General features: G+C 45.9%; 1 protein-coding gene across 2 annotated transcripts in view; it reads left to right on the top strand.

The window, feature by feature from the left end:
* SDK1 (sidekick cell adhesion molecule 1) overlaps nt 1–26,652 on the top strand; it is a 387,464-nt gene that overhangs the window by 348,037 nt on the left and 12,775 nt on the right. For both annotated transcript variants that reach the window (XM_063171739.1, XM_063171738.1), the window contains 9 exons: nt 4,607–4,722; nt 6,805–6,991; nt 8,515–8,652; nt 11,702–11,863; nt 13,004–13,129; nt 21,247–21,411; nt 24,138–24,275; nt 26,189–26,309; nt 26,518–26,647. In XM_063171739.1, the coding sequence (XP_063027809.1) occupies nt 4,607–4,722; nt 6,805–6,991; nt 8,515–8,652; nt 11,702–11,863; nt 13,004–13,129; nt 21,247–21,411; nt 24,138–24,275; nt 26,189–26,309; nt 26,518–26,647 (1,283 nt within the window). The remainder of the gene's footprint in view (nt 1–4,606; nt 4,723–6,804; nt 6,992–8,514; nt 8,653–11,701; nt 11,864–13,003; nt 13,130–21,246; nt 21,412–24,137; nt 24,276–26,188; nt 26,310–26,517; nt 26,648–26,652) is intronic.

Below are 26,652 nucleotides of genomic sequence, written 5' to 3'. Positions count from 1 at the left end.
CTTCATGCAAGGAGTGAGTGCAGACATCTGCACCCTTTTTGGTCATTCCTGGGAGGTACCATCCTCACATTTCTTCTCTAAGCCTGTACTGCAGGAAAACCCCACTTTGCCTGTTCTGCTGATCAGTCTCACTGCTTTATCTGGTGACCTTCTGTTTGTTGTGTTGTGTTTGGCTTTAGCATCCACTAAACTATTGCTTATCTACACTGTGACTTGAAGGCAGTGGCTGCAGCTGAAGAAGGAGCAATCTCCATGTCACTGCAGGGATATAACTTCAATACAGTAAGAACAGTTTAGGTTAGACATCAAAAAGAATAATATGAGAGTTATTTTGTTAGTGTTCTATAACAGATATCCCTATTTTGTTTATTTTTATTTTTTAAGTATGGGTATTACACAAACCCCTATTTTAAGAGCTGTTGAAGTAGAAAGGTGCTGGCAGAGTTTGTGTGGGAATGGCAGCACAATCTGGAAAGAAGTCAGTGATTGAGATTACATGAAAATCTGCCCAGCAAGCTGATCCCAGTGTGACCCAGGAGGATGATGTCTGAGTCCTCTCCAAACCCTTTTAGCCCTATTTTCCATGACTGTGTCTGCCAGGAATCAGTGTGTAAACTTTGGAAGCTCTGGTGTGCAAGATTTCACCATCAGCATACACTGAACTGATCACTGCTGTCCCTTGTTTTTAATCACTACGTGGGGAAAATTACAGCTGATACTCAGAACATGCTGCAACCACCCCTCCATTGTAATGAGGAGACAGATTAGAGGATTTGGGGGCCTGGAGCTGTGTCTTTGTTCTGTGTTTATGCAGCACATTGTGCAATGAGATTCTCTAGGTCTAACACCAAAATGGCCTCTAGGTGCTAACACCAAAATGCAAACATATTGATTACTGGGGAAGAAAGGCAGGCATGTTCTCCAAGTAATGCTTTGAAGAACTTGGGGGAAACACTTGCTAGATAGAAAAGGATCAGTGGTCTTTACAAAACAGAAATTTGCTTGGGATTGTTTGGGATCATGCTGATGGACGGAAAATCCTTCAGTCTCTTTCACTGCATTTTTCTCTTCATTTTTGGCCTGAATCTTTACTTAAATGGCATGTGAGTATCAGGAAATCTTGTCCCAAACTTGTCTGTGAGTGTCCTGCCAGTGACACTGCCACTGCAGAAACAATTAGGAAACGAGTAGAGGAGAAATCCTCTGCTGCCCAGAAACGGGAGCAGATATAAGAGCAGTGAGGAATGCTTCACAAAACCAGTTATCAAGTTTGCCCAATGAATCACAAGGATTTGTAGCCTACCTGTGCCACAGAGCACCGTGGTGATTGTCACTGGGAAAAGGAATAGTAGCTCCGTATTGATGGAAAGCTCTGGGTGCCACACAGCCCAGAGAACAAATATCCCAAGTGAGAAAAGCTGAGGTAAACCTTCTGCAGAGCACGGAGCTCTGGAGCAGGGAGGCCACTGGGGATTTCAAGCACCTTCTCTTTAAAGGTTAGAGGCATTTGCAAGCTCAAATTGCCTGCAGTGAGAGCAGGGACTGCTCAGTGCAGCTGGGAAATGAGGGTAGTGATATGTTTAAATGTGGATTTAGATGTGTAACTTTATTTATGGGCTCGTTTTGACACTCTCACCACGTTTCTGGATAGATTTGTTGTCTTTACATGATCCTGCCAGCAGCAGCCCAGCCCATATTTGTTGCTATTTGTTACTAATTACTACACAACCTGCTCAGTCTTTCTCCTTAGGTTTTGGCTGAGAGTGAGTTTCAAGGAGACAATCTCTAAGGTAAATTGAAATCAGATAAGAAAAGAAATGTTTACAAATATCTGCATGAGATTCCAAGGCAGGATACGTGCACAGAATTTGACTTCATGAGTACACAGATGTTTTTTTCAGGGAAAGTGAAATGCTTTCCACCTGCCAAGAGCTGTGTTTGGACCCTCAGGGGTCTGTGTCGCTCCTGCTATAGTTGATAATGTCACTAACACCTAAAGCAGTGCGAGGTATGTAGCTCTAACCTTGCTTTTTATGTATTTGAGATTTCAACAGCCGTGAAAAATCCCGAGCTCAGTAATCTTGAAGTGCATTCCTAGAAGGTAAAAAGCCGTTTGAATTCACCTTTAAAATGCACTTGCTTTTATTGGCACAAGCTATCCATATATTCAGGGAATGGTTTGGGGTTGCAAACAGGTGGGGTCTTCAGGGATGTGTTTCCTTCTTTTTGAAGTATTTCACTTCACCTTTAATGGAATGTGTTCTTGCACAGAGCCACATCAAGCGTCAGCAGCACTCTTCTGCTGTCCCTCGCTGTCAACAAGAAATCTGTGCTTAGAGGAGGGGGGACACATCAGCCTTTGAAAGTTGAACAGAGGGACAGACTCACAGGGCACAAAACCAAACAATTTGCATCTCGGGGAGGCTCTGGAGTAGTGAAGAGAAATGTCTTTTTCCACACTTTTTTTTCGTTCCTCCCATCAGATTTTCCTCCGCCGCGGCAGCAGAAGTGCAGCTGCAGCAGCGAGTGTGTCAGTGCAGAGTTATCACTGGCAGGTTTTAACCACTGTGTTTCTTAGATGTGCTGCATGAAGGGGTTGAGGAAAAGCAGTGTTTTTCTGGCAGTGGGTTGTACACGCCGTCTCCTCTGATGGTCGCGTCTCAGAAGCGGTATTTGTTCCAGGCTGCCACATGGCATCCAAAGAAAAATGCTCTTGTAGATGCTGCTTCAGACCCGAGTGTTGAGAGCACTGTGAAGCTGTCAGCTCAGGACAGACAGTGGTGTCACTCCTTAGAAAGGAAATACACTGCTAAAGGGACCCATTTCCTCTGTGATTGTACACGTTCCTGTTTCCCTGAGCGTGTCATCCTGGCAGATCTCTGGGATGTGTTTTCAGCATTGCTCTGTGTGATCAGTTTGGCCTCATGCTCTGGTTTGTGCTGTGAAATTCTCAAAATCTTGAGGTTTTTGGTCCCTAACAGCACTGCCTTGCACTGAGGGCATCCAGCCAAGCAATGAGCACAGAAGGCAGGGCAATAATTAGACAAGTGCACCCTTGTGACCAAGCTAGGGTTTACTGATGGTCACTGTCACCTCATGTATTCACCAACCAGCCAAAAAGAAAACAAAAAAACCCACAATAAATAAATAGTTTTAACTAAGCCCTCGCATAAAGGCTATTTTCAATTTTACCTTTCGCGTTTTAATTGTATAGCAATAATTTTGCAATAGAGTTGCCGATGGCAAACATGCAAAAGACATTAACTTTATTTATGTTTTGGATTATTAATGTGGCTGTTAAAATTCCTCCAGTTAGTTTTGATTGAATTGTTTTTTTGTGCGATTCTGTCGTTTAATGGAGCGGTAAATAAGAATTTCTGATAATGAGCCCAAGCATCTGTCACAACAACCTGGCGCTGGTTATTAACATTTCCATTAACGGCAGGGTGGGCAGTGATAATATGGAAACCACACAGTTAGAACAAAATAAATAGTTGGTGTCAGGCTGAGTGGGTGTTAATTACTTTTTTATTTTATAACTCTGGGGGGAGGGAGTATTGGTAGAAAAGTGTGACTTATGAAGGTCATTCTCTCTTAAGAAAGAAGTCTCCAGAGGAGCAGCTAACCGGAGCTATCCAGTGCAAGCGGTGAATATTTTATCGCTTCTATTTATGGCCCAGAAAGGGGCAGAGAGAAAAGAGACAACTTTCTCAGGGGGTCTGGCTCTGGCAGAAGGCTATGGCACTGTGAACACAGAGAAAGGAGAAGTGGAGCCTTTGTCCTGCCTTTCTCTGCCCACTTCTGCAGTTTGAGCAGGACACGCTTCAGCTCCTTTCCTGTGAACAGAACAGGAGCTGTTTTGTTGAAACCTGCCGGAGGCTCAGACAGCAGGTTGGGAGAACAGAGTGTCCTCAGTAGCTGCTGGGGAGGAAAATCCACCTGCACCAAGTGGGATCCTGACAAAGGGAAGGAATGGAGTGACCCTGGTGCACTCAGGTTGGTTTTCTAGCGCAGCACAATGCAAGGAAGAAATGCCATCAGGAGCCAAAGAGGGCCAGTGTGTGCATGTGGAGGTGTAATCAAAGTGGAGCTAGCAAAAAGTTGTACTAGCAAACTAAAAGTCATTCTGTCATACATAAAATAATTGTGCATTGATTAGCAGCTGTCTGGGTTTGGAGGTAATTTTAGGCAGTATTTTAGCCCAAAGTCTTGCTGCTGAGTGGTATTTGGGCTGATGGGTGCCGGGGCTGCCTTGCTCACCAGGAGCAGTCAATCAGGAGCACCATCCACTGCCAAAGGTGAGCCCCAAACTATCAGGGAACCAAGGCAAAATTTTCCTTTCTTTTTCAAAGCTGCTGGCAGGATTGAGTTGATTCAGTGTCTAAGGCAGCCGGTGTGGAGCAGAGCACAGCCCCTTCCCGAGGCTCAGCTGCTCCTCACTCCTCTTGTGCCGAGACATCCCAATGACGCAGATACCCCGGGGCTGGCTCATTGCTGACTTGTGGCACAAACAGAGCCTGTCCTGGGTCCTCCTGCAAATGAAAAACCTGGCTGTGAGCTAATTCTGTTTGTCACTATTAATTCTTCTGTCCTCCTTCCTCCCTAGCACCGGCGTTGGCCCCACAGAACATCCAAGTCCACTCGCTTTCCGCGAGCCAGCTGGAGCTCACCTGGGACCCCCCTCCTGCCGACAGCCAGAACGGGAACATCCAAGGCTACAAGGCAATCGTCCCATTTCTACTGTTTTCATTTATCTTGCTTGGCGTTGCTATTTACTTGTGAGAGAGCTCTACAAAGTGCAGTCGCCCTCGCCGCATAGGGCAAATTAAAGCAGCGCTCAGGCTGCAGCAGGGAACAGCAGCAAGTCCCAAAACCAAAAGAAAGAGAATGAGATTGGGAGGGAGGAGGAGAGAAAAGGGAGAGTGTGTCATTATTTATGGAGAAGGAGAGCATGGGGGAAACAGGGGATGCAGATAAGGAGGCAGCTCCACTTGTGCAAGCAACAGATCAGCTGCAAAAAGCAACACAGCTACACAGGAGCTGGGGGCAAGAAATGTATTGAAGAAAATTAACTGAGCTTTCCCTCCATCAAATGCTACAAGCCTTTAGGAAGAGCAGAACTTTCTCCCAGCCAGAAGCCTGAGCCTGGTCAGATTTTGGAAGCGTTGCTTCATTTCCTTAACTTTAACAGAATTAAATCAGAGTATTAATTGCGTTTGGTTTGCGGGAGATGAGCACATTGCAGAGACACGCTGCTCAGCATCTCCAGCATGAGAATGGACCCTCAGAGAGTGGGAATGGGCAAGTCTACAAACACTGGAGCTTGGCTTGGGTTCAGTGTCTGGCTCTGCCTCTCTCCATGAATTTAGATCCATAAGTGAAGGAAAGCCAAGCAAATGTGAATAATCTGGCATCTCTTCTTGGCAGTAACAAGCATCCTTATATATCAATCCCCGTCCTTTCCCTTTTGTACGTATATAGATGGCTTCAGCAGCTTGGCTTGGAGAGCCAAGGTGGAGTCTTGCCTTGGCTTGTTCTCTCAGCTCTCTGGCTTGCTTTGGCCTGTTGTAATGCTGTCACTGCCAGGCCTGTCCAATAAGTAGGGCTGGCACCAATTTCCCGCTTGGAAACAACTTCTCTGAAGGCTAATTTCATAGCATCAGGGTAAAAATTATGTAATGGAAGAAGGGGGAAAAGCACCTCAAGGATCTTTAGGGGGAATCTTTGTTACCCTCTTTAGGAGGGCATTTTCCTGGCTGTGCTGTGAACACCAGTGGTGTGAGTGCTGTGTGGTGCAAAGGGGAGCTATGGACCATCGGGGTGTGTCAGGATGCCAGTGCTGACAGGCAGCTTGCATTGCAGGGAATGTTTAAACTGACCTCTCCTCAGTGAACCCTGGCAGCTCATACCTGCTGTCATTAAGCCATATTCTTCAGCCTTTGCTCTATTTTTGAGTGATGTACTCAGCTACATGGTCACTGGACTCAGAGGAATTTGCTAAGGAAACAATTTGGCTTGTGCAGAAAAACCTGAGTATCCCAACTAATGGAGGAGTCCAGGGCAAGACTGCACTGTCTTTCTGGTTGTTTTGTAGCTGTAGTGCCCAAATATTTTCTAGGTGTAGGATATAGTGCAACACAGGACAGGATGAAGAGAACGGCCTCCAGTTGTGCCAGGGGAGGTTCCAATTAGATATTAGGAAAAATATCTTCACAGAAAGTTTGGTCAGCATGGGAGCAGGCTGCCCAGGGAGGTGTAGAATCACCAAGCCTTGAAGTGTTCTGAAGGCGAGTGAATGTGGGACTTGGGAACATGGTTTAGTGGCAAACCTGGGGGTTGATGGTTGGACTCATGATCTTAGCAGACTTTTCCAGCCTTAATTGTTGCAGTTGGTTTGAGGGTTCCCAGGGAGTCCCCAGGGGCCCCCTAAGCTGTATTTGGCTGGTAGCAGCAGACAGGCAAGGAGACTCCACACAGCTTCTGAGGGTGAATTAGATGAGGGTTTATTGGGGTCCCACCCCCAGGAGCAGCATGGTTTCTTAGGGGGAAGGGGGAGAGAGGGAGAGCCTAGGGAGAAAAGGGCCAAGAAGATCTGGTCTCCCTGGCACAGCTTAACAGGGAGATTCAAAGTGGGCACAGAATAAGACTCGGGCCAATGGTATTACAGATCCATGATACTTCAGGGGAGGATCACAGGCTTCAAATAAACCATACATTTTCAAGGGGTGAGACAGAGCAAACCATTTAAATAAACTGTAAAACCACACTTAATAATGGTGGGATTCTGTCTCACTGTCCCAACAGATCTATTACTGGGAGAGCGACACCCTGAACGACACAGAGAAGGTGAAGGTGCTTTTCCTGCCGGAGACCAACGTGCGGCTCAAGAACCTGACGAGCCACACGCGGTACCTGGTCTGCATCTCCGCCTTCAACGCGGCCGGGGACGGCCCCCGCAGCAGCCCCGCCACGGGCAGGACGCACCAGGCGGGTACGGGGCCGAGTCCTGCTCACCTGGGCACAGCCAGGGAAACGGGGCGTGCAGCAGGGAACTGAGTCCTGCTCACAGCCAGGGAAACGGGACATGCAGCAGGGAACCGAGTCCTGCTCACCTGGGCACAGCCAGGGAAACGGGGCATGCAGCAGGGAACCGAGTCCTGGTCACAGCCAGGGAAGCGGGGCGTGCAGCAGGGAACCGAGTCCTGCTCACAGCCAGGGGGAATGGGGCATGCAGCAGGGAACTGAGTCCTGCTCACAGCCAGGGAAACGGGGCGTGCAGCAGGGAACTGCTATTTGGATTGGCAGGAAGAGTTGGCCTAGGTTAAGGTCAACTAAGGAGAATGGAAGGGGGGGAGTGGGGTTCAGATTGAGATTGCTAGAAGTAAGGCTGGTATTGGGGTTGTGGAGGATGTTGATGGTCGGATGGGTTCTTTGATAAATAGTTTTGCTCCATCTGCTAGAGGTTGTAGGAGCCTGAATGGGCCAACAATGTTTGGGCCCTTTCAGCCTTGTATATAGCTTAGGATTTGCACTCTACTAGCGTGAGGAAGGCTACTGCAATTAAGATTGGGAGGGCATAGGAGGGGGCTATGATTAAGAGAGGGCAGTTAGTCATGGGAGATGATTTGAGTTAAGCTGGGGAGAGGATTTGAACCTCTGAGTTAAAGGACTTAAGACTTTTGCATTTTCTGAGCTCTGCCGCACTAGCTGGTCTTTTCTTGGACGTGGTGTGGTGTGACAGCCTTTTGTCATTTAGTTATTTTCATTACTTAAGGTGAAGGCTTGCTTGTGGTATTGGCCTCACTATTCCTATCCTTTTGTACTGGGAAGAGTTCATCATAGAAACCAACCTGGATTGCTCCGGTCTGAACTCAGAAGTCTTGAAAGCGGGGGAAAAAAGTATAAAATAGGTGGAGTGTGAGGAAAGGGAGTAATAGAGCTGAAACGAGAATGGAGTGGCAGAAGGGCCAGTCCCTAAACTAAGCTGGTCCAGAAGGAAACAGTCTGGCTTTGTTTCTGGTTTCTGCTGCCATGCCTGGAAATCAGAAGGAGCTCATCTTCAGGGCCTGGAAGTTGCCCTGATGGTCCTGAATAAGCAAAGCATTTTAGAATTCCTCCTTTTTTTTTTTTTTTTAAGCTGGAGCAGCAGCCTCTCAGGCTGAGCAGTCCCAGTGCTGGATGTGCTGGGAATGCTCTGGCACAGGGTGAAGGCAATGCCCTGGTTGTTGCTGTGAAGAGGAGGTGGCTCTCATTGCACCCTTCTGAGAGCCCTTCCCTTCCGCGCCCTCTCTCCTTGTTTGCTCTGGAGGTTCAGTTTTGCAGCTGACTGGCTGTATTTTTAGGACAGGCTGTGCTTGTGACTGATTACAGGACATTTGGATACAACTGACAAATCCCATTCTCAGCTTGTTTCCTTTAGATTTAGGCTGGGCAAATAAAGCAATGTTTTATAATATATATGTATATTAGATGGAGCGCTGCTGCTGCAATTCAATCTGTGTGCAATCCTTTCAGCACCCAGTGCTCCCAGCTTCCTGGCCTTCTCTGAAATCACCTGCACAACCCTCAACGTGTCTTGGGGCGAGCCAACAGCAGCAAATGGAGTCCTGCAGGGTTATCGAGTTGTCTACGAGCCTCTGGCTCCTGTCCAGGGTAAGAAAGACCTCTGATCATACATATTCATGGCAAATGACACAATGGTGCTGTAGCACCTTTCATCTCTGCCCAATTTCCTACTTGCTCTCTGCCGTTTTCCAAGAGAAGCCAGGTGGCAAAGGGTAAATAAAACAATTCCACTTTCGCCAAAATGCTTCAGTGAGCCATAATATTGTGGAATATAGCTTTTGTCTTGTCTTCTCTCATTTTCTTGCACAAACTATAGTGTGTGTGATTTGAAAAGTCATTTTACAGCCTTCATTACCTGGTCTGGGCGAAGAGGAAGCTCAGCCTGGGAGTGCCTGATTGTCTCCACGCTTTGCCTTTGAAACTGCTGAGTAGGCTCCATCCCAGAACAGTTGTCAAGCACATTTGTGTTGTTTATCACATCATGTGTCACTTCTGTTATCACAGAGATTGCCCAGGCGTCAGATGTGCTGGTCATCACTGCAGCACCTCTGCTGTGACGGGCAGGATAACGGGACAGAGATGTGGCTGTGTCTCTTCAGACAGAGTTTGCAGGCAGCATTTTTAACCCAGCACCAGAGTTCAGTTCAACCACAACGATGTGCAGGCCACAAACATTTCATTAATTTGCCAGAAAAGCAACAGAGAAGGATTTGGCAGTTTCTCTGAAAACAAATGTAAATTCATTCCAAAGGTGAATTAGAAAAGATGACATAGTTTGTGGATGGGCTTATTAATATTTTTATATTCCTGGTAGATTGCCAATAGTTCAATAGGATGTCCAGCTTTGGCAGCATGACAGCAGGGAGAGTAATTTCAGCCATTGCCAATCCATTTTAAACTCTTTTCCAAAGAAATAAGGATATCAATCACTTGTATTTGCTTCTCCTGTAAGGAATAATGATCTATATTGCCTGAATATCCATGTCTCATGCACAGAGAAAGTTAAACTCAGGATTGAAAACACCAGAATAAAAGCACTGTCAGCCTTTATGGCTGGCAGGTCTGAGCACAAAGAGCTAATCCAGGAAGCATTTCTAATTCTGACCAAGAAATGTGCACAGGGTATGGAGGAGGTTCAGGCTGGTTGGGCATTTCTTCCCTTTTCTTCATTCCTACAAAATGTTCAAGAATACATTTTTCCCCCCTAAAAATATGGAAGTGTCAGATCATGTTTTCTCTGTATGTATTTGACTTAACATCCTTCAGAGCCTTTGTTGTCTTTTCCTCTCTTCCCCACCTCTGCCTGTGCTGCCCCTGACTCCAGCTTGTCTCTCCTTCCCCTCTGGAGGATTTCTGATGTGATCAGGAAGGTTATGGAGGGCTCTTCCTCAGATGCAAAAAATTTGCCTAAATTTATTTTCCAGTCTTTGGCCACCATTTGCTCTTGTGCCAACATTTTTCTTTCAGCAAACATATTTATTCTCCTGCCATGGAAAAGAATCCCTTCCTTGATGCCATCATTTTCACAGATTCACAAATATTCCAAGTTGGGAGGGACCCACATGGATCATCAAGTCCAGCTGAAGTAAATGGCCCATATGGGGCCAGAACCCAAATTCCTCCATGTGAGCACTACAGACACCCACCTGGATGGGCTGGACCTTCTTTTGGACCTTTTCTCATTCATATTTTAACTTTCCACCAGCTGAGCATCCTCCCATGGTGACACCTTTTGCCTTCCCACTCACCAGCCACCCCTCACCTGCCCATTTTTCCAAGCTTTCCAGCAGCAATCTGTTCTTTAGCAGTCTTATCCCTGCTTGACCTTTTATTGTTTAAGCTTCACACTGTTATGTTTTACACAATAATAGACAACAAGATTGCCCCAGAGCCTTTTTCAACAGTTTTTTGGTTTGTTTTATTTTTTTTTTCCTTTTTGGAACACAGCTTGAAAATGACAAATGCCTCCTGATTTGTCTCAGAGAAATGAAATAGTTCACCTGTGGAAGGAGGGAGCACCTTTACTGCATCCTTGTTAGCCAAGGAAAGATTCCCTGAGTTATAAATTGTATCTGGAAGAAAACTTTGAACAGAAATTGCTTGGACATTACTCTTTATTTAAGTGATTAAAACTGAAAGTATCATCTTGATTTGCATAAAATGAGCATCTGGATTGAAAACCTCTTCCTTCTGCATTTTTTAGAAAGATAAATTAGCAAGCAGCCATTTCTTGCAGGAAAAATCTTTTTTTACTTCCTATCCTACCTTCTTGGTTTGAAATGTGTCATGTACGTATACAGACCCAAAAAAACCATCAGAAAGACTCTCTAAATTTGAAATTTTTATTATAAAATCTTTTATAAATCACATCCTTTCTGTTGAATTGCTTCTGGAAAATTTCAGTGAAAGCCAGATTTTTTTGTTATCAAACCAGTCATTCCCCCTCTGTCCTTTGTGCAGCATTGAGAACCTAAAGGTGAAACTAGCTATGAACCTTGGTGAAGGGAACAACTCTGATTTTCACTGATCCCTAAGAAAAATTCTGTGAGAGTGAGAAGAATGAAACACAAGTCACAGCTCCAGCCTTGTTTAAGCTCTCAGTGCTTTGGTTGCATCCCCTGTTGCCATGGCATTTGGAGCCCCAAGGTCCTGGTGAGCTGCACATCCTTCACTGTGCATCCACATGGGGATGGTGGGTATGGCAGGATGAGATGAATGGGACACACCTGGCCCTTGTTCCTCCTCCAGACCGTGTTGGAGGTTATTTGGGGAAGCAGCAACAGAGAAATGCTTGCCTGGGAAGCAATCTGGAATGTGCACTCCTCTTCGTTTACCTCCTCCTTTTTTTCCCAGAATAATTACTGAGGTTACATGTAGTCTCTTGGTAATTTCCCAGATGTGTTGTAAGGTTTTTTCCTTGTCAGTACCCACTTATCAAGCTTAAACTCTAATTATACTTATCAGTGCTGAAAATTGCCTATTATCACTACTTAAACTCCTGCTAATTGTAAGAAATACTTTCTTAGCAAACTGTTAGATGATTTTACTTACCATCTAGATGTAATAAGCTCCACTTGATTTCTGTTTTTTCATTGAAGCTCCCTCTTATTTTTTTTTACCTGTGTGGCTGTTGCAGGGGTGAGCAAGGTGGTGACAGTGGACATCAAGGGGAACTGGCAGCGCTGGCTGAAGGTGCGGGATCTCACCAAGGGCATCACCTATTTATTCCGAGTGCAAGCCCGAACCATCGCCTACGGACCTGAACTGCAAGCCAACATCACAGCTGGGCCAGCAGAAGGTGAGGGGGGGGCTATAAAAACAAATCACAAGTCACAGATCACTTCTACAAACACAGGGCACCAGCAGGGAATGGTGCACTCAGGGCTTCACGTGAATTTGCAGTTCCAAGGAGAAGCTGAGTCACGGGACGTGATTCAGTGCATTTCACAACTGCCATGAAAAACGTGTTTCCTTTTTTCCTGGAAACTAGAAGTTTCATGTGAATAAACAAAACCCTGTAAATAAATCATAATGCAAACAGGCCAGCCAGGGATTTCCAAGCTGCAGTCTGACAGCACAGTGCATAATTCTGACTGTACTGCTCTGTAGTGGGAGGCAGAGCTGGAGTAGCTGCTGAAACCAGCAGAGGTTCCTGGATGCAAAACCAGAAAGAATTGACAATTGTTCTCTCCTGACACGTTGGCTTATGCAGAGGGAGAGATCTGTGGATTTCCTGCTGTGTCAAGAGCAGCTGCAGGGCAGTGTTCCCTGCCTGGTTCGGTGCCTGTACCCAGAGCTGGTTTTCTTATTTGATCAGTGACTGATAAACAGATAATCCAACAAGGTAAATGCCCTCCAATGATACCAGCCTGTCAGATAAGTCACAGAGCATCAGTGCAGTGGCCACAGCTCTGTTTGTTTCCCACTTCCAGTCTGGTGAACTCTCACACCACACCACAGATCAGATTCCTGTAGATCAGGAATCCTTTCTAACGTGGCCATGGCATCTTCCCAAGCCAGTGGGCAGTGCCTGTCCCCTTGAATCTCTCCATGAACCTCACAGGCTGGTTTCACCTCTGAAATGAGAACTAGCAGCAGCAATGGGTAAAATGAGAGTCCTTCTTCTCTTGCCTTCTTAACACAGAAGTTGTAAACCCCCCGTTATTCTTGGGGCTAATCCCTATAAGGCCACTTTGATGATCCTAGTGGATCCCTTCCAACTCAGAATATTCTATGATCCTATGACCTGTAAACCGCATTGAAATGTAATTGCTGGTACTGGAGCTAGTGAAAAAATCAGGTCAATAGCCCATAGAGCTGGTTTATGTTGCATATTTGTTGACCAACACTGCAAGATAATTTTCCCCTCTCTCAGCAGAAGCAATTCATGCTGCAGTTTAATGCCACCTTCATTTGCTGCTCTCTTTTCCTCCTTCAGGGTCTCCTGGCTCCCCTCAGGAAATCCTGGTGACAAAATCTTCTTCTGGGCTGACACTGCAATGGACTGAGGGCGATTCAGGAGAAAAACCCACGACTGGCTACATTATAGAGGCACGACCCTCAGGTGAGCCCCAGGAAATGCAGAGGTTTGATGTCATCAGTTTCCTTCCTCAACCCCTGCTAAAGTGGAGAGGTTGTTTGTCATCCCATTAAGGGAATGGGATTTTGTGAGAGGATGTGTTTGTGTTTCCAGCCAGTATTAAGATGTTACTGGTTTATTATGTAGTTTAGCATATTTTCTCCTCTTTAGGAGTAGTCACAGAAAATTACCCCGACTGCTCTAGCTTTCACTGTGCTACATCACTGGAAAATCATCCAACAGATGAACTAATATAGTTAATAATTAAAACTCATTTAAATGCTTACAGCATCTTTCAGGAGCAAGGACTAATAAGTATTTGCGAGCTGTATTTTGAGGACCACAGATAGAAATCTGTCTCCTTCTGCAGCAGAGCACAGCAGCTAATTACTGTTTTAATGTTAATAATAGGGCCAGGGCTTCAGCAGCACATACACATTTCTTCCCCCATTTGTTCTGCAGGGAGAATACTGAGGCAGGGGGAAGGAATCCCCCATCACCACAGTTTTTCTTGGTGCTTTCCCAGAGCTCCTTTGCTTCTGGGATTTGCATCTCAGTGAAGCTGCTCTCTGCTTTTTTCCAGAATGTTTCCCCACTTGGACAAGGCAATTTTAAAAGTCAGTGTGTGCTCCAGCCTGAGCGCAGCTTGGTCCCCCTTGCAAATTCAAAAAGCACAGATTTCCTGGGAACTAAGTCATTAAGGAAAGCCAGTGAGTGCTGCCAGGCCTCTGTGTAATCTCCCTTGATAACTTCCCTCCACTCTGACAGGGGATGTTGATAACCACTCTCTGGGTACAGTTTCCAGCTGGTGGTACCTCCACCAGCTCCTTGTTCCATGCAGGCCATGTTTGAATGTCACCAAGTCAGAAGCTTTGCTGAAGTCAGGGTATATGATGTCTGCTCTTTCTCCTCTATTGACAAGGTCTGCTACTCTGTCACACAACAAAATTAGACATGATCTATACTTGACATAACCATCTTGGCTGCTGGTTGTTCCTTTTTCACTTCTAGGTGCTTGCATATTGCTCGATTATATATTGATTAAATGAATGCTTATCTGTTTGATTATATAGAAGCTTGTTTGTGTCTTGAATGTGAGGTTGCATTTAAAACCAATGATTTAAATTACATTTAACCAGACCAGTAAGAAAATTATTGAGGTCATCTCTGAAGATGCAGATTTACATACCTGCATCTGATAGAATTTGCTCTGTAGTGAGGCTCTGCTCTGATCCTAAAAATTCTTTCTTATTTCTGTCATTTAACTTGACAATTACTTTCAAAATAAAAGCAAAGGAAATACATACCTTCTCAAAGCACTGGGGTTTCCCAGAGTGATCAAGTTTGCTTTCAATGACACTGCTGTGCTTCTATTTCACCTACATCAGCTTTTTCAGTTCTGTGCTTATTTCGTCAGAGGTAGAAAATATTTTCTTATTTGAACAGCATCATTAGCAAGTTAAATCAAACCTGTTCATTTAAAATCACTTACCAGCTTACATTTCCCCCAGCCAGGTTTTCTGTGAGTCAGAGTATTTTAGGGGGAGACCTGCAGCCCACGTACAGATTGTCTGCATTGGAAATCCAGCCTGTGCGAGTGGTGACATTGGGAACTCATCCCCTCGACTCCCGGTTGGATGGGAACAAACATTTCACAGCTCATGGCTAAGGATGTAGGATTTGGGGCCCACTCCTTTTGAGTAGGAGGAAAATAGTCCCTCCAAGGCAGGTCTGAGCTGCATTAACCCTGGGTCACTTCTGCTGGCCCCACTCCACTGATCCTGGAAATGCACACAAGAGGTCTTATTCTCCCGCTCTTGCAACCTGACTGTTGAGGCATTTAATTCCTCTTCAGATTATTTTAATCCTATTCATGCTGCTGTAGCAAATGAACTAGGCATTTGTATGCTGGATTCTCATCCTTGGTCCTGGTTGCAGCTGTAGGAAGCGTGAAATGTGATCCAGGAGAGGAGACAGACTAATTGGAAGATTTGCTTATTCCACCCAAGCCTCGGCTTCCTCTCTGTGCTGCTTTTCTTCCTCATCTCTGCACACAAGAGTCTGAAATCTGAATTACGAGCTTAACAAAAGCAGGGAACTAATTCTTCCTCTCAGGGCTGGTCATTCAGAGCAGCTCCTGTTTTACTATCATTGTAAGAAATTGCTTTTGCATGTTAATTTATACAGGCAGTAGAGTGAGGATTGGAGCAACCTTTGTTTTTAAGGAGGAGCTGTTCCAAGAGAAGAGCAGTTGACTTGTGCTCTTCACATAAAATGAAGAAAGGAAAATATATTTATCCTTCTGAGGTCAAAAAAGGGGGCGTTGAGCAGACAGATGAAAAGCTTTAGCTTGTTGCCAATATTTAAATGCAACACCACTACCTTAGTGTTTCACATCTCAAGTGTCATCTGTTATAGGCCTCATTACCCCAAACGTTAAATGCTGCATCATCTCATTTTCTCTGCTGTAGCTCCCTGCCAAGACTCTTCCATCAGAGTAGGAGGATGGCTTTCTGTCAGAAATGGCAAACCCTACTCCTTTTTGTCACTTCCCTTTGAATTTTTCGGAGTCCTGCTGTGTCTCCCAGGGCTCCTCTGCCCTGCTGGGTTTAGCAATGGTGGCAGCAGGCAGCTGAGACTGCTCATTTGATTTCCCTGTTCTGTGCTGGCTTTATGGAAGGTGACCAGGCTCAGTACCTCCTCTGCATTTTGAGTACAGTCACACACAGGGATGAAGCAGGCAAGCCAATTTTTTTTTCTGAGTGATCTGTGCTAGAGGAAGACATTACAGAAACAGAAAAGTTTTTCTTTTCCTTCAACTTCTCTGTCCTTAGAGAAATGGATTCCAGTTTAGCTCCCTGTGCATTACAAGAAATGCAATTAAGCAGGCTCTGTCTCTGCCTCTGTAAGTGCTCCCCAGACATCAGCTGGGCTGGCTGAGGAATGGGGAATAGATTGTGCCCTCAGCTTTTATATACAGAGCAAAAGACAAATGGCACAGTGATGTTAAGGAGAAGCTGGCTTCACCCCTCTTTTCCCAGCTCCAGGTCCCACCCAAAGGTTCCTGTCACTGTTCCAAAGGTTCCTCCCCTCATAAACCTTCTAATGTGTAATTAGGAGGGAGCTTTAGTGGTGGGCATGTGGCCTGTGCATTCCCAGCAGCCTCACCCAGAGCTGCCTTCCCAGTGACCCCCGTCTGCAAGGGAGGTGTTTGTGAAACACCCTGGGCATCCACAGGCCAGGAGTGCCCCTGGATGTGGAGCTGCCCCATGAGAGCTCCATCCCTGGATCAGCCTGTGCAGAGCAGCTGTGCAGGTGTTGGATCCATCTGCCCCACAGAACCATTTAGATTGGAAAAGACCCTTAAGGTCATCAAGTCCAACCATAAACCAAACTCTGCCACGTTCCCCACTAAACCACATCCATAAGTGACACATTTTCCTGGCTTCTGTCACCTCAGAAAGAGCCTCCCTGACCCAGGACGAGTAGAGGGAGATTTCTTTTTCTGCTTCTTCTCCCCACCACAATTTTGGTCTTTGTGTGCTTTTGCCAAGCAGTGGATGATGTCAGGCAACTGGGAGGAAATTGCATCTAAATGGAATGGTCTGAATTGGAAGACACCTTAAAGATCAGCCAGTTCCATCCCCCTGGGATGGGCAGGGACACTTGCTATTGGACCTGGTGGCTCCAATCCCCATCCAGCCTGGCCTTGGACACTTTCAGGGGATGAGGCAGTCACAGCTTCTCTGGATAACCTGTACCAGGGCCTCCCCACTCTCACAGGGAGGAATTTCTCCCTGATATCCCATCTATCGCTGTCCTCTGGCAGTTTGAAGCCATTCCCACTTGTCCTGTCACTCCATGCCCTTGTAAAAAGTCCCTCTCCAGCTTTCAAGATGATGAGTTCCAAGAAGGCAACAGACATTTAGGGAAAGAACCCATCTACTTGGAGCGGGAATTGTCTGCCTCATAAATGCTGGGCTCTGCTTCCCACGCCCTGAGGGCAGCTCTCACTTTAGTTTCCTTTCTGGTGTCTTGAGTAGTGTTTTTCTGTTTTCTTCCTTTTCTATTTATTTTTAACCAAATGAAGGAGCGCAGTGTCAGACATGGACAGGAACCAGCAGAAGTCAGTAAATTCAAAGTGAAGGGTGCAGCTGCATCCCCGGCATCTGCCATGGGGCCTTTTTCGCTTCTGCTGCCGAGCGACACACCGGGGCTGACAGTTTGTCAGCCTTCACTTCCCATTCTTGTCCTTCCACGGCTTTGCATGATAATCCAGCCCTTTGCCTCTGACAACCACAGCCACGTTTTAATTGTGTCCTCTGTAGGAGGATCACCAGTGGCTTTCAGCCGGGCCTTAACTCTCAGCAGCTTCTCCCCTCATAAACCTTCTAATGTGTAATTAGGAGGGAGCTTCGTGGCCCAGCTCTCCTGCTCTGAGAGGGGATGGCTGGTGTTTAAAACCCAAATAACTGACAGCTCTCCATGTCTTGGGTTGTCAGTGGCTGGATTTAGTGGAGCTGGGAGCCTCCCTTGCTGAGCAACAGCTTTATTTAGCATGGAGACCCTGATTAATGGCCTGTGAGGCTGGGCTGGCCCAGGGGAGCAGAGCAGCTCCTCTCCAATGTGGGTTGGATACGGCATTAGGGCAGAGGTGGCTTCACCTTCCCCTGTCACTCAGATCCTCCACCCGTGCCTGAACCTCAAGCTCAGATGGGACAGAGGCATCGAGGCTGGGAGGTGAAGAGCAAATCTCCCATCAGCAGGAGTTAGGATGGGGCAGGGCTGGGGAAAACTGACAGAAACAAGGAGCAAAGGAAAATCTTTCTTGTTTGAGGAGTGCTTGTTTTTGCATCACATGTTTCAGAGGCTGAGTTCCCAGTGAAAGGCCGTGGGGAGTGAAGATGGGGACTGATGTGACTGAAAAGAAAAAGCAAAGCAGCCTCCCTGGGGATGTCCCTCTGAGCCCTGCACCTGAGCCCTGTTTAGTGTTGCAAATTTGCTCTTCCCAGTGGTTTCTAAGAGTTAATACCCAGCTGATGTCCCAGCCATGGCATATGCACCTTTCCTCCCTAGACTGAGCAGAAAATGCTGTGTATGGTGCACTAATGATCTTCCACTGAACTGAAAGGCCAGTCTTTGCTATCATGGGTGACCTTCTAATGAATTCTCTTTCAGCTGAGCTTCTAACATTTAGAGCATATCTGGTTTTGAGGATGGAGGGAGAGGTGCACTGAAGGAATTCACAAGTGTGTGTTCAATATTTAATCTCAAAGTTGACTACTGGAATAAAGGGATTTTTTAGTTTGGATATATCTGATTGTGATCATTGTTTACAAAGAGGGGTCTGGATGTTCCAGATGGATATAAGATAAATTAATTGAGGCTCTGGAATTAAAAATCTTGCTGGCTAGGGAAGCCACAGGTATGCTGTGCTTAGGGGTCAGCAGTAGGGAAGATGTAGGACATCTGTCCAATTTAGCTGCATCAGCACCTCTCTGGAGCCCAGGGATAATGAGCTGGGTCCCATTTTAGAATCATTAAGGTTGGAAAAGAAAGACCTTCAGGATCGAGTCCAACCATTAACTCAGCACTGACAGACCTACCCCAAGGAAAAAAACAAAGTTTTGACAAAGATTCTTTCAGGGAATGAAAGGGAGATGGGCCAGTGACTGCGTGGCCACCAGCCAGAGCATCTCTGAGTCCCTGTGAGACAGAAATGCCTCTGAAGAAACATCCACCAGCATCCTTTGCTGCCCCACACCATCATCACCATAGCCAAGGGGACAGAGAGGAGGAAATGCAATGCTGAACTCTCAGGGGTGGTTTTCCCAACTTACTGCAAGCTTCACAAAGCACTTAAATATACACTTCTTGGTCTGTTGGGTTTTCTGCACTGTGCACCCTGATAGGTTTGAGAAAATGAGTGAGAAAGTGTATGTCTGAACAGTTGTGTTTGTTGTAATGAGTGCTGAACATTCACTTTTATTGTTGCTTTTTCTTCCCCTATTTAAGTGGCTTTGAATGCAAACAAATTGCTTTTCAGACAATTCACAATGGGCTCAAATTCTCTTATTGCTGTTTACAAATGTGTTTATGAAAGCTTAGGCAATTGTAGCAAATATGGCAATATTTTATAGTCGTGAGATGCATCTTCTGAGTATTGGTGGCTGCAACAATCCAACTTTGAAAATGCATCCCTCACTCCACCCTCTTCAGAGAAACTAAATCCCAAACTCCTGTTTTTATTACATTGTAACTTTATGTGGTAAAATAATCTCAGCTTCTATTGCCCTGTAAAAGGGAAGTCAATATTTTATCTCTTGTTTTACAGCCATTGTAATACCCAGCTAATACATAACAATGGTACATTATGATAACTTCATTATAGTCTGATCATGCTGGTGAATAATGTATTGGTCCGAGTTTTAAGCGTGGCAGGAAAATTACCTATTCTTTGGTGTTTCTCAAATGCAGCTGGAACAATAACAATGCAAGCCTGCTTTTTGCATCTGCTGAGACTGCCAATCCTCCTGACCAGCAAAGCTGTACTTTGGGGCTGTTACTCATTGTGTGTGTCACCAGACGTGCAGCGCGGTGCAAATCACCCAGCCAGTATTTACTGGTGCCAAAGCTAAAACATTCACATGGAAATGCACCTGCAGTGTTAATCGATCCATCTTTGCTGCTATTCCCTGTGGCACAGGAGCAGGCTGAGGGCCAGATCTTGCTCTGTTACACCAGCCCAATTCTGGAATCGCTGCAGTGACTCCAATTAGGTTACACTCAGGTAAAGGCAAAGCAAATGAGAACAGATTCCTGCCTCACACTGCAGCAGCAGAACGAGTCACAGAGGGTAACAGTGCTGGCTCCTGCTTTATTGTTACCTTGATAACACCTCGAGCCGCAGAAGTCCTGCTGCTGCCAAGCCACGCAGTGCAGGCTGTCTTTCAAAGCAGGCAGCTCCCACACTGAAGTCCTGTCTGTGGAGAGGTTGTCATCCTATTCCCACTGCTGTGGGACATGGAGAGCAAAATAGGTATTGTTGGAACAGCTTTGATAGCTAAAAGTAAAAGCCCAATGGGATGCTTGTGAGGTCAGGTCTGTGAGAGCTGCGCTGGGTAGGAGAGCTGAGGGTTTGGCCCCATGTGTAGACAGAGACTCCATTTTCTCAGCAGAAATGCTAGGCACCAATTATTACTGGGAAACTAATCAGTCAGATTAATGTTTGATTCCTGCCCTCAAAATTTCTGAGTGATATTTTAAATTATAGTTGGTTTTGTTGCTGCTGGTACCAGCATCCATCTCGTTGAAAGTTTTGTAGTCAAACATTGTAGTCCAGTGAATGTGAGGTTACAGGTGTGGATCGGGGATGGGAATGGTGCCTGGTCAGGATGTGAATCAGGATTAATGTAATTATGGCTGTGGAGAGCCAAGATTACCCTACTGAAATGTTCCCATCAGAATGGCATTGTGCTTCTAAAAATTTCAACAGCTTTATAAAAATAAACAAAACTCATTTCTGTTTAAAACTGCAGAGCACCAGCTCTGTGCCATGTGAAGGACTCATCACTGTTGCTGTCATGGAGCAAGCAGCACTCCAGTGACACCAGTCGCCTGGCACCACAGAGCCTCCCAGGACTTATATTAGTCTAAGCCTCACTTGAGTGCTTCAACAACAGAGCAAATTTTGCAGTGTAAAAGGCAAGCAGAACCTTTGTGATCAGAACTCATTAATGTTGCCTTTGGTTTATGTGATCTGTCAAATGCCAGATGTGCTGATGGGTGACCTAACCCAATCAGGAGGGAGTGGCAGCTGCTCCAGCCAGCTCAGGTCTCTGTGGGTGCTGCTGCTGATTTTAGACACCTCTTCCATCTGGGCTATGAAAAGCTCCCATCCTGAATAAATGCATTCACAGATGGGGTGTTCAGGGCACCCTCACATTTGTGTGTACCACAGGGCAGCCTCCAGGTTGGTGTGTCCCTGCCTGTCCCTGGCTCCAGCACAGCACTGGTGACATTGGTGACAACCTCTCTGACAGAGCAGGTGGGAGTGCCAGGACACACAGCTGATGCCATTTCTCTCCTTGCTGCTCTCCTAGATGAAGGACTCTGGGATATGTTTGTGAAGGACATCCCTCGCAGCGCCACCTCCTACACAGTGGGCCTGGACAAGCTCAGACAAGGAGTCACCTATGAATTCCGGGTGGTGGCTGTCAACGAGTTTGGCTATGGAGAGCCAAGTGTTCCTTCTGTGGCAGTATCAGGTAATCATGGATTTATTTTAAAAGTCTTTTTCACTGGAGTTTCCTGAGGCTGAGGGAGAAGAGGGGAAAAAGAAACCAATCAGACTCTCTAGTTACAGCAAATAATCAAGGGCAGCTTGTTTTAGTATAAAACTGGAGTAATACAGTGGTGAATTAAGGTTTGAAATTACAGTATGTTTGATTCTCAAGAAGAAAAATGTGCATGTGCCATTTTGAAGCTTGATAAAGAACTACTCAGACTGTTTATGTCAGATCTCTTGTCATAAGACTAATTTGTAGAGTCTGCAATTTGTTTGCTTTTTCTCCATTCTCAGTCTGGTTTTTGTTTGCTCTGCTTTCTTTTTTCTTTTTTTTTTTTTTTTTTTTTTACTCTGGGCTCTGATAAACATGTTCTGTTACTTTGTCTTTAGCTCTCACAAATACAGAAGTGTAGTCTCACATTATTCCTGACAATCCTTTGTGCTGGCAGTCCTGCTCCAGTGTGATGTCTCCAGTCCCCCTCCACCACAACAGCTCGTTTGTGATGCTCTGGGGCTCTTCCCACTCTCCCTGCTCTCTGTGCTTACTCCCAGTTACAGGGCCATGACCTAAACATGCTTCCCAAATCTTTGTGAGCAGCCCAGCCCTCTGGTTTTCTGAAAGGGCTTGAATACCTTGAAAATCCAATTCCTCTCAGCTTGCCTGGGCTGGGCAGCTGGAGTGCCTTGGCCTGTGGTGAGGTGAGAGACCTTGCCCTTGGGAGGGCTTTGCTGGGTCTCCTCTTCCCCTGCTCTACTCCAGGTTGCTTTTGAGCCATCGGTTTCATCCTTGCTGTGTCAGCAAAGACATGGGAATAAAAGAACCTGATAAAGTGGCTTTGTGATTCAAAATTCTGGAGAGTCCTGAGAACCTGGCAGTGCTCCAGTATCTGGAGTGGCTTTTATCTCTTTGCTGCTCCAGTGAAAGGCATGAACACCATTCAACAACTCCCCAGCAGGCAGGAGAAGCAAGTGCTGCTCTCGCCATGGCGGCTGCTGCGCTTGTCCCGACACAATTAACCACTTACCCGGGAGAGCTTCCATGGATTTCACTGTGAGCACTACCCCTGCTTTTCTTCTGCAGGACAAGGGCATGGACAACCCACTTCAAACACCAAGAGTCAGTGTTTTTCCTGTCTGGGGTTTCAGAGAGGCTGTAACACAGTGTAAAGGACCAGCAATCATGTCAGTCTTTCCTTTCTCAAAGACATTATTCCTCTGAAGCAGGGCATGAGTCTCCTTGTCATGCTTTCTATAAATAAACTGCTTGTTTGTAAGTTCTCCACTTGAACAGAACTATTTAATTCGCCTCCTTTTGATGCTTCAGTGTTCCTCTCAAATTGCTGCATGAAAGTAAGAGGCTTCCATTGAGATTCACAGTCATAAAAGTATAAAGCATTTTAGGCTGGCCACTTCAGCTGGCACAGGGAGGTATAAATTGCCCTGAATCTGCTCATCCCAGCATGGCTTGTGCAGTTTGTCTCTCGGATTTTATTGGCCTGGACTGGCCTCCTAGCAAAGAAGGAGCGTGGCTGTTTGTCCCTGCTGCAGAATACTCAGTGGTCTGGAACAAATTTGAGCTCGTATCGTTGGGCTTAAAACAGATTTTTATTCAGATCCAGGCTTGGGACAGTGAGGGAAAGAGGGAAGGAGGGTTTGGTGATAGGGGTTGGGTTGTTCTGGCATCACCCATTCCTGCCAGGTGGTGTTCCACCTTAAGGACTACAGGGAAAGTATGTCAACTCTGGCTCGTGCTCAGAGGCTGCACTTCTCCCCAAAGCTGAGGGAGCTCAAGGGAGGACAAAGAGAATATCACTGCAAGAAAACAACAATACTTATTACTTTCAACCAAGACTGGCGAGGTAACTCCAGAAAGAGGAAGTTAGTGTCATTTTGTGTTTCCACTTGAGGTCAAATGGGGTGAAATTACCTGAGACTGCCCAAAATCCAGGCAGTTGAATTGATATCCCTGTGCTGCACATCAGGCTTGGCTCAGTGGATGGAGAAGTGATATAGAGTAGCAGTGAATGTTGGAAGTTGGAGTTAATGGACGTACTGAAAGATGCTGAACCAAGTGTGCTTTGTTCCCTGGCACTAGCTGTATTTTTCAAAGAGCCACTGAGCAGCATTTTGGCAAGGTAAGCCTCCCAAAAAGTGGAATAATCATGGGTCATGGCACATGTATAAGTGGTTCCCTTGACCCAAGAGTGCTCACCTGCCATGGTCAATAAATGTAGGTGTGCAGAGCTGTGGGAAGAAACCTGCCTCTCTTCTCCTGGTGATAACGTAGCTAAGAGCCTCTGGAGCTGCTCCAGGGGTATGAAAGGTGCTTGTAGAGAGGGAATTGGTTGTAGAGAAGCTGTGGTTGCCACATCCCTGAAGTGTCCAAGGCCAGGTTGGACAGGGCTTGAAGCAACCTGGGATAGTGGAAGGTGTCCCTGCCCATGGCAGGGGGATGGCACTGGATGAGCTTTAAGGTCCCTTCCAACCTAAACCATCCTGGGATTCTGGCTTGGATGTGCTCCTGTTGGATGTGCTCTGTGATGTGCTCCTGTTCTCTGCCATCTCAGAAGGGTCAGCAAGCCCCTTGAGAGTCTGAACCCCCTCCTCTCCAGAGCACCATTGTGGAGTCATTGTTCCCTGTGGGGAACAAGAGAAATTTTTAAGGGGGCACAAAGAGGAACTGTTATTTGTTTTTTGCTCTTTCAGCACAAACAGAAGCCCCTTTCTATGAGGAGTGGTGGTTTCTGCTGGTGATGGCTCTCTCAAGCCTCATCCTCATCCTGCTGGTGGTGTTTGCATTGGTCCTGCACGGCCAGAGCAAGAAGTACAAGAACTGCAATGGAGGTAAGGCACCATCTCTGTGCTGTGCAAAAGTCTCAAAAGCTGTGGGAATCAGAGATGCCTTTCCTTTGAACCTCTGATTTCCTCAGCAGGGACTGTGTTAGAGCTATTTTGCTTGGCAGAAAACTTGGAACTTTTTGCTGTCTGGTTTGGTAGAAATGGCTTTTGCCCCCAGCCACACTGGATCAGGGTTTGGACACTGACCAGCTCAGACAGGACAGACTCTGGAGGTCCAAGGGACTGCAGTAAAAGCCAAGGAGTCTCCGTCAAACACTTGGCAGATAAGGAATAAATAAGGAATTAGCTGAGCCTTTGTTTAACTTTGGCATAAATCCCTGATAGACGGGGACAAGGAGAAAGATTCTGCTTTTCCATGGCTGTACCAATGCAGATATTCTAAACCTCTGTGTGTGAGGGCTATATCACTGTTCCTTTATATTGAGTGCCCTGCATCCCACATTCCTTCCCTAAGTCAAGCTGCAGTTGCTGAGCTGGGGGCCAAGCAGCCAGGAGGTGTCTTGGTTATCTGGACCTGTTAGATTTTAACATACAGTGAGAACCAAGCTTGCATTTTCCTTTAGTGATGATTTTTACCAGTCTCCTTTCTTGAAAGGAAACAGGAGCTACCTGCTCTGTAACTTAGAATGTCAAATAGTCCCCTTTGAAAAAGCCTCATTCTTGAGCTCTGAATATTGTTTTTACTTTTCTTCTCCCTACATAATAAAGTCCTGGAAGGGTTGTTCACATGTGTATTTCTCTGATAGCCTCCTCCACCTGCAGCATGAAATTTCTCTGATGCCAGGAGGTGCCAGAAAAGGTACATTAATGAAAAGGATCAGGTGGATGGGTCTCTGCTCTACCTGTTCTTAGGGATTAATGTAATGAAGTCTTCCAGGCAGTATTTAGTAATTCAGTCCCAAAGTGAAGATCTTCTCTTTCTTTGTAATTCACTTCTAACAAGTGTTAGAAATCAGATTTCAGTCCCATGAGATACAAGATGTATGAATACCGTGGCATTTTACCAAGTTAATACTATTATATATTTGTATGCACAGCCCATAGGAAATCTCTCATCTTCTTAGTTTTACTGTGTTTGGGGGACAGACATGAAAAGGCAGGTCTGACCTGTGCTGTCAGATACCCGTGTTCACAGAGCCTTAATGCAGCACTGAAATTGAAGCTGAGGATAAAGCACCTGTCTGCTGCAAAGTGGCAGCCAGCCCTTCTCCCTGGGACACGGGCTCAGCTCACACCTTTGGGATGACAAAGGATGAGCACAGCACAGAACAAGCTCCTGCTAGATTTGATCACAAGAAATAATACACTGGGCTGTATTCTCCTTCTTCCCATCCTGTCCCTGTTCCTGCCTTACATTGTCTGGTGATTTCTCCCTGCCTGATCCCCATTTCAGCTGTGGCATGCTTTTCCCATTTGCTATCCACTTGCCCTTCCTCTTGCTTTTTTTCCTGCCTTTTTTCTCTCTCCTTTTTCTCTTTTTCTAGTTTTACTTTCCCTTGCTTTACTCCAATCAACGTGGAATGGGATTCACAGCACCTGATTAAGGACATCTTCAGTAGCCACCTAAATTAGTTATCAGGTTTCTATTTATAGTCAAAAATCAAGAATAAGCATTTTTGAAGCACAGTTAATCTGTGCTATTTTAGATACTTGTCTCTGAATGAAATCCATCCATCCATCCATGACTCCTTTCTCCTCTTTTGACTTCCTCTGCCCCTTCACTTTCCTGATACACTCCTTGCCTTCACTCTGTTCTCACTTGCCAGGAGAAAAAGTAAAGAGAATTTCAAATAATTAATGATGTCATAAAACAGAAAGAAGAACAAGTTAGCTCCTGCAGTTCTATTTGGGCAAAAAGTGTTTTTGTTTCAGCTGAACCTTTTATTTCCTGGCTCCAGGTAAAACCATCTCCAACGTGGAAGAGTCAGTCACCCTGGACAACGGAGGCTTCACTGCTCTGGAGCTCAACAGCAGACACCTGAACATCAAGAGCACCTTCTCAAAGAAGAATGGAACCAGGTAAAAAGCTGGGAATGCTGTGCTTTTGGAATGTCTTTCTTCTAGCTTCAAGCACTGTTAAGGACTCAAAAGGGAGAGACTGAAGAATCCAGGGAGGACTTAAACACCCAAGTCTCTGCCTCAAGCTGTGATTCTGGCTTCTAAGCACTATTTCATTAACTCCAGGGGAATAACAACATCCCAGTCACTCATCCTTTGCATTTCCTAGGTCTCCTCCTCGGCCAAGCCCAGGGGGGCTGCACTACTCTGATGAGGATATCTGCAACAAGTACAACGGGGCTGTGCTGACCGAGGGCTTGGGCCTCAATGAGAAGCCCCTGGAGGTGTCAGAGTCAGAGGTAAG

The sequence above is a fragment of the Melospiza melodia genome, chromosome 18 (genome assembly GCF_035770615.1).
Source record: "Melospiza melodia melodia isolate bMelMel2 chromosome 18, bMelMel2.pri, whole genome shotgun sequence".
Lineage (NCBI taxonomy): Eukaryota > Metazoa > Chordata > Aves > Passeriformes > Passerellidae > Melospiza > Melospiza melodia.
Note: the sequence above shows the minus strand (reverse complement) of the source record. Positions and strands in the feature narration are given on the sequence as shown.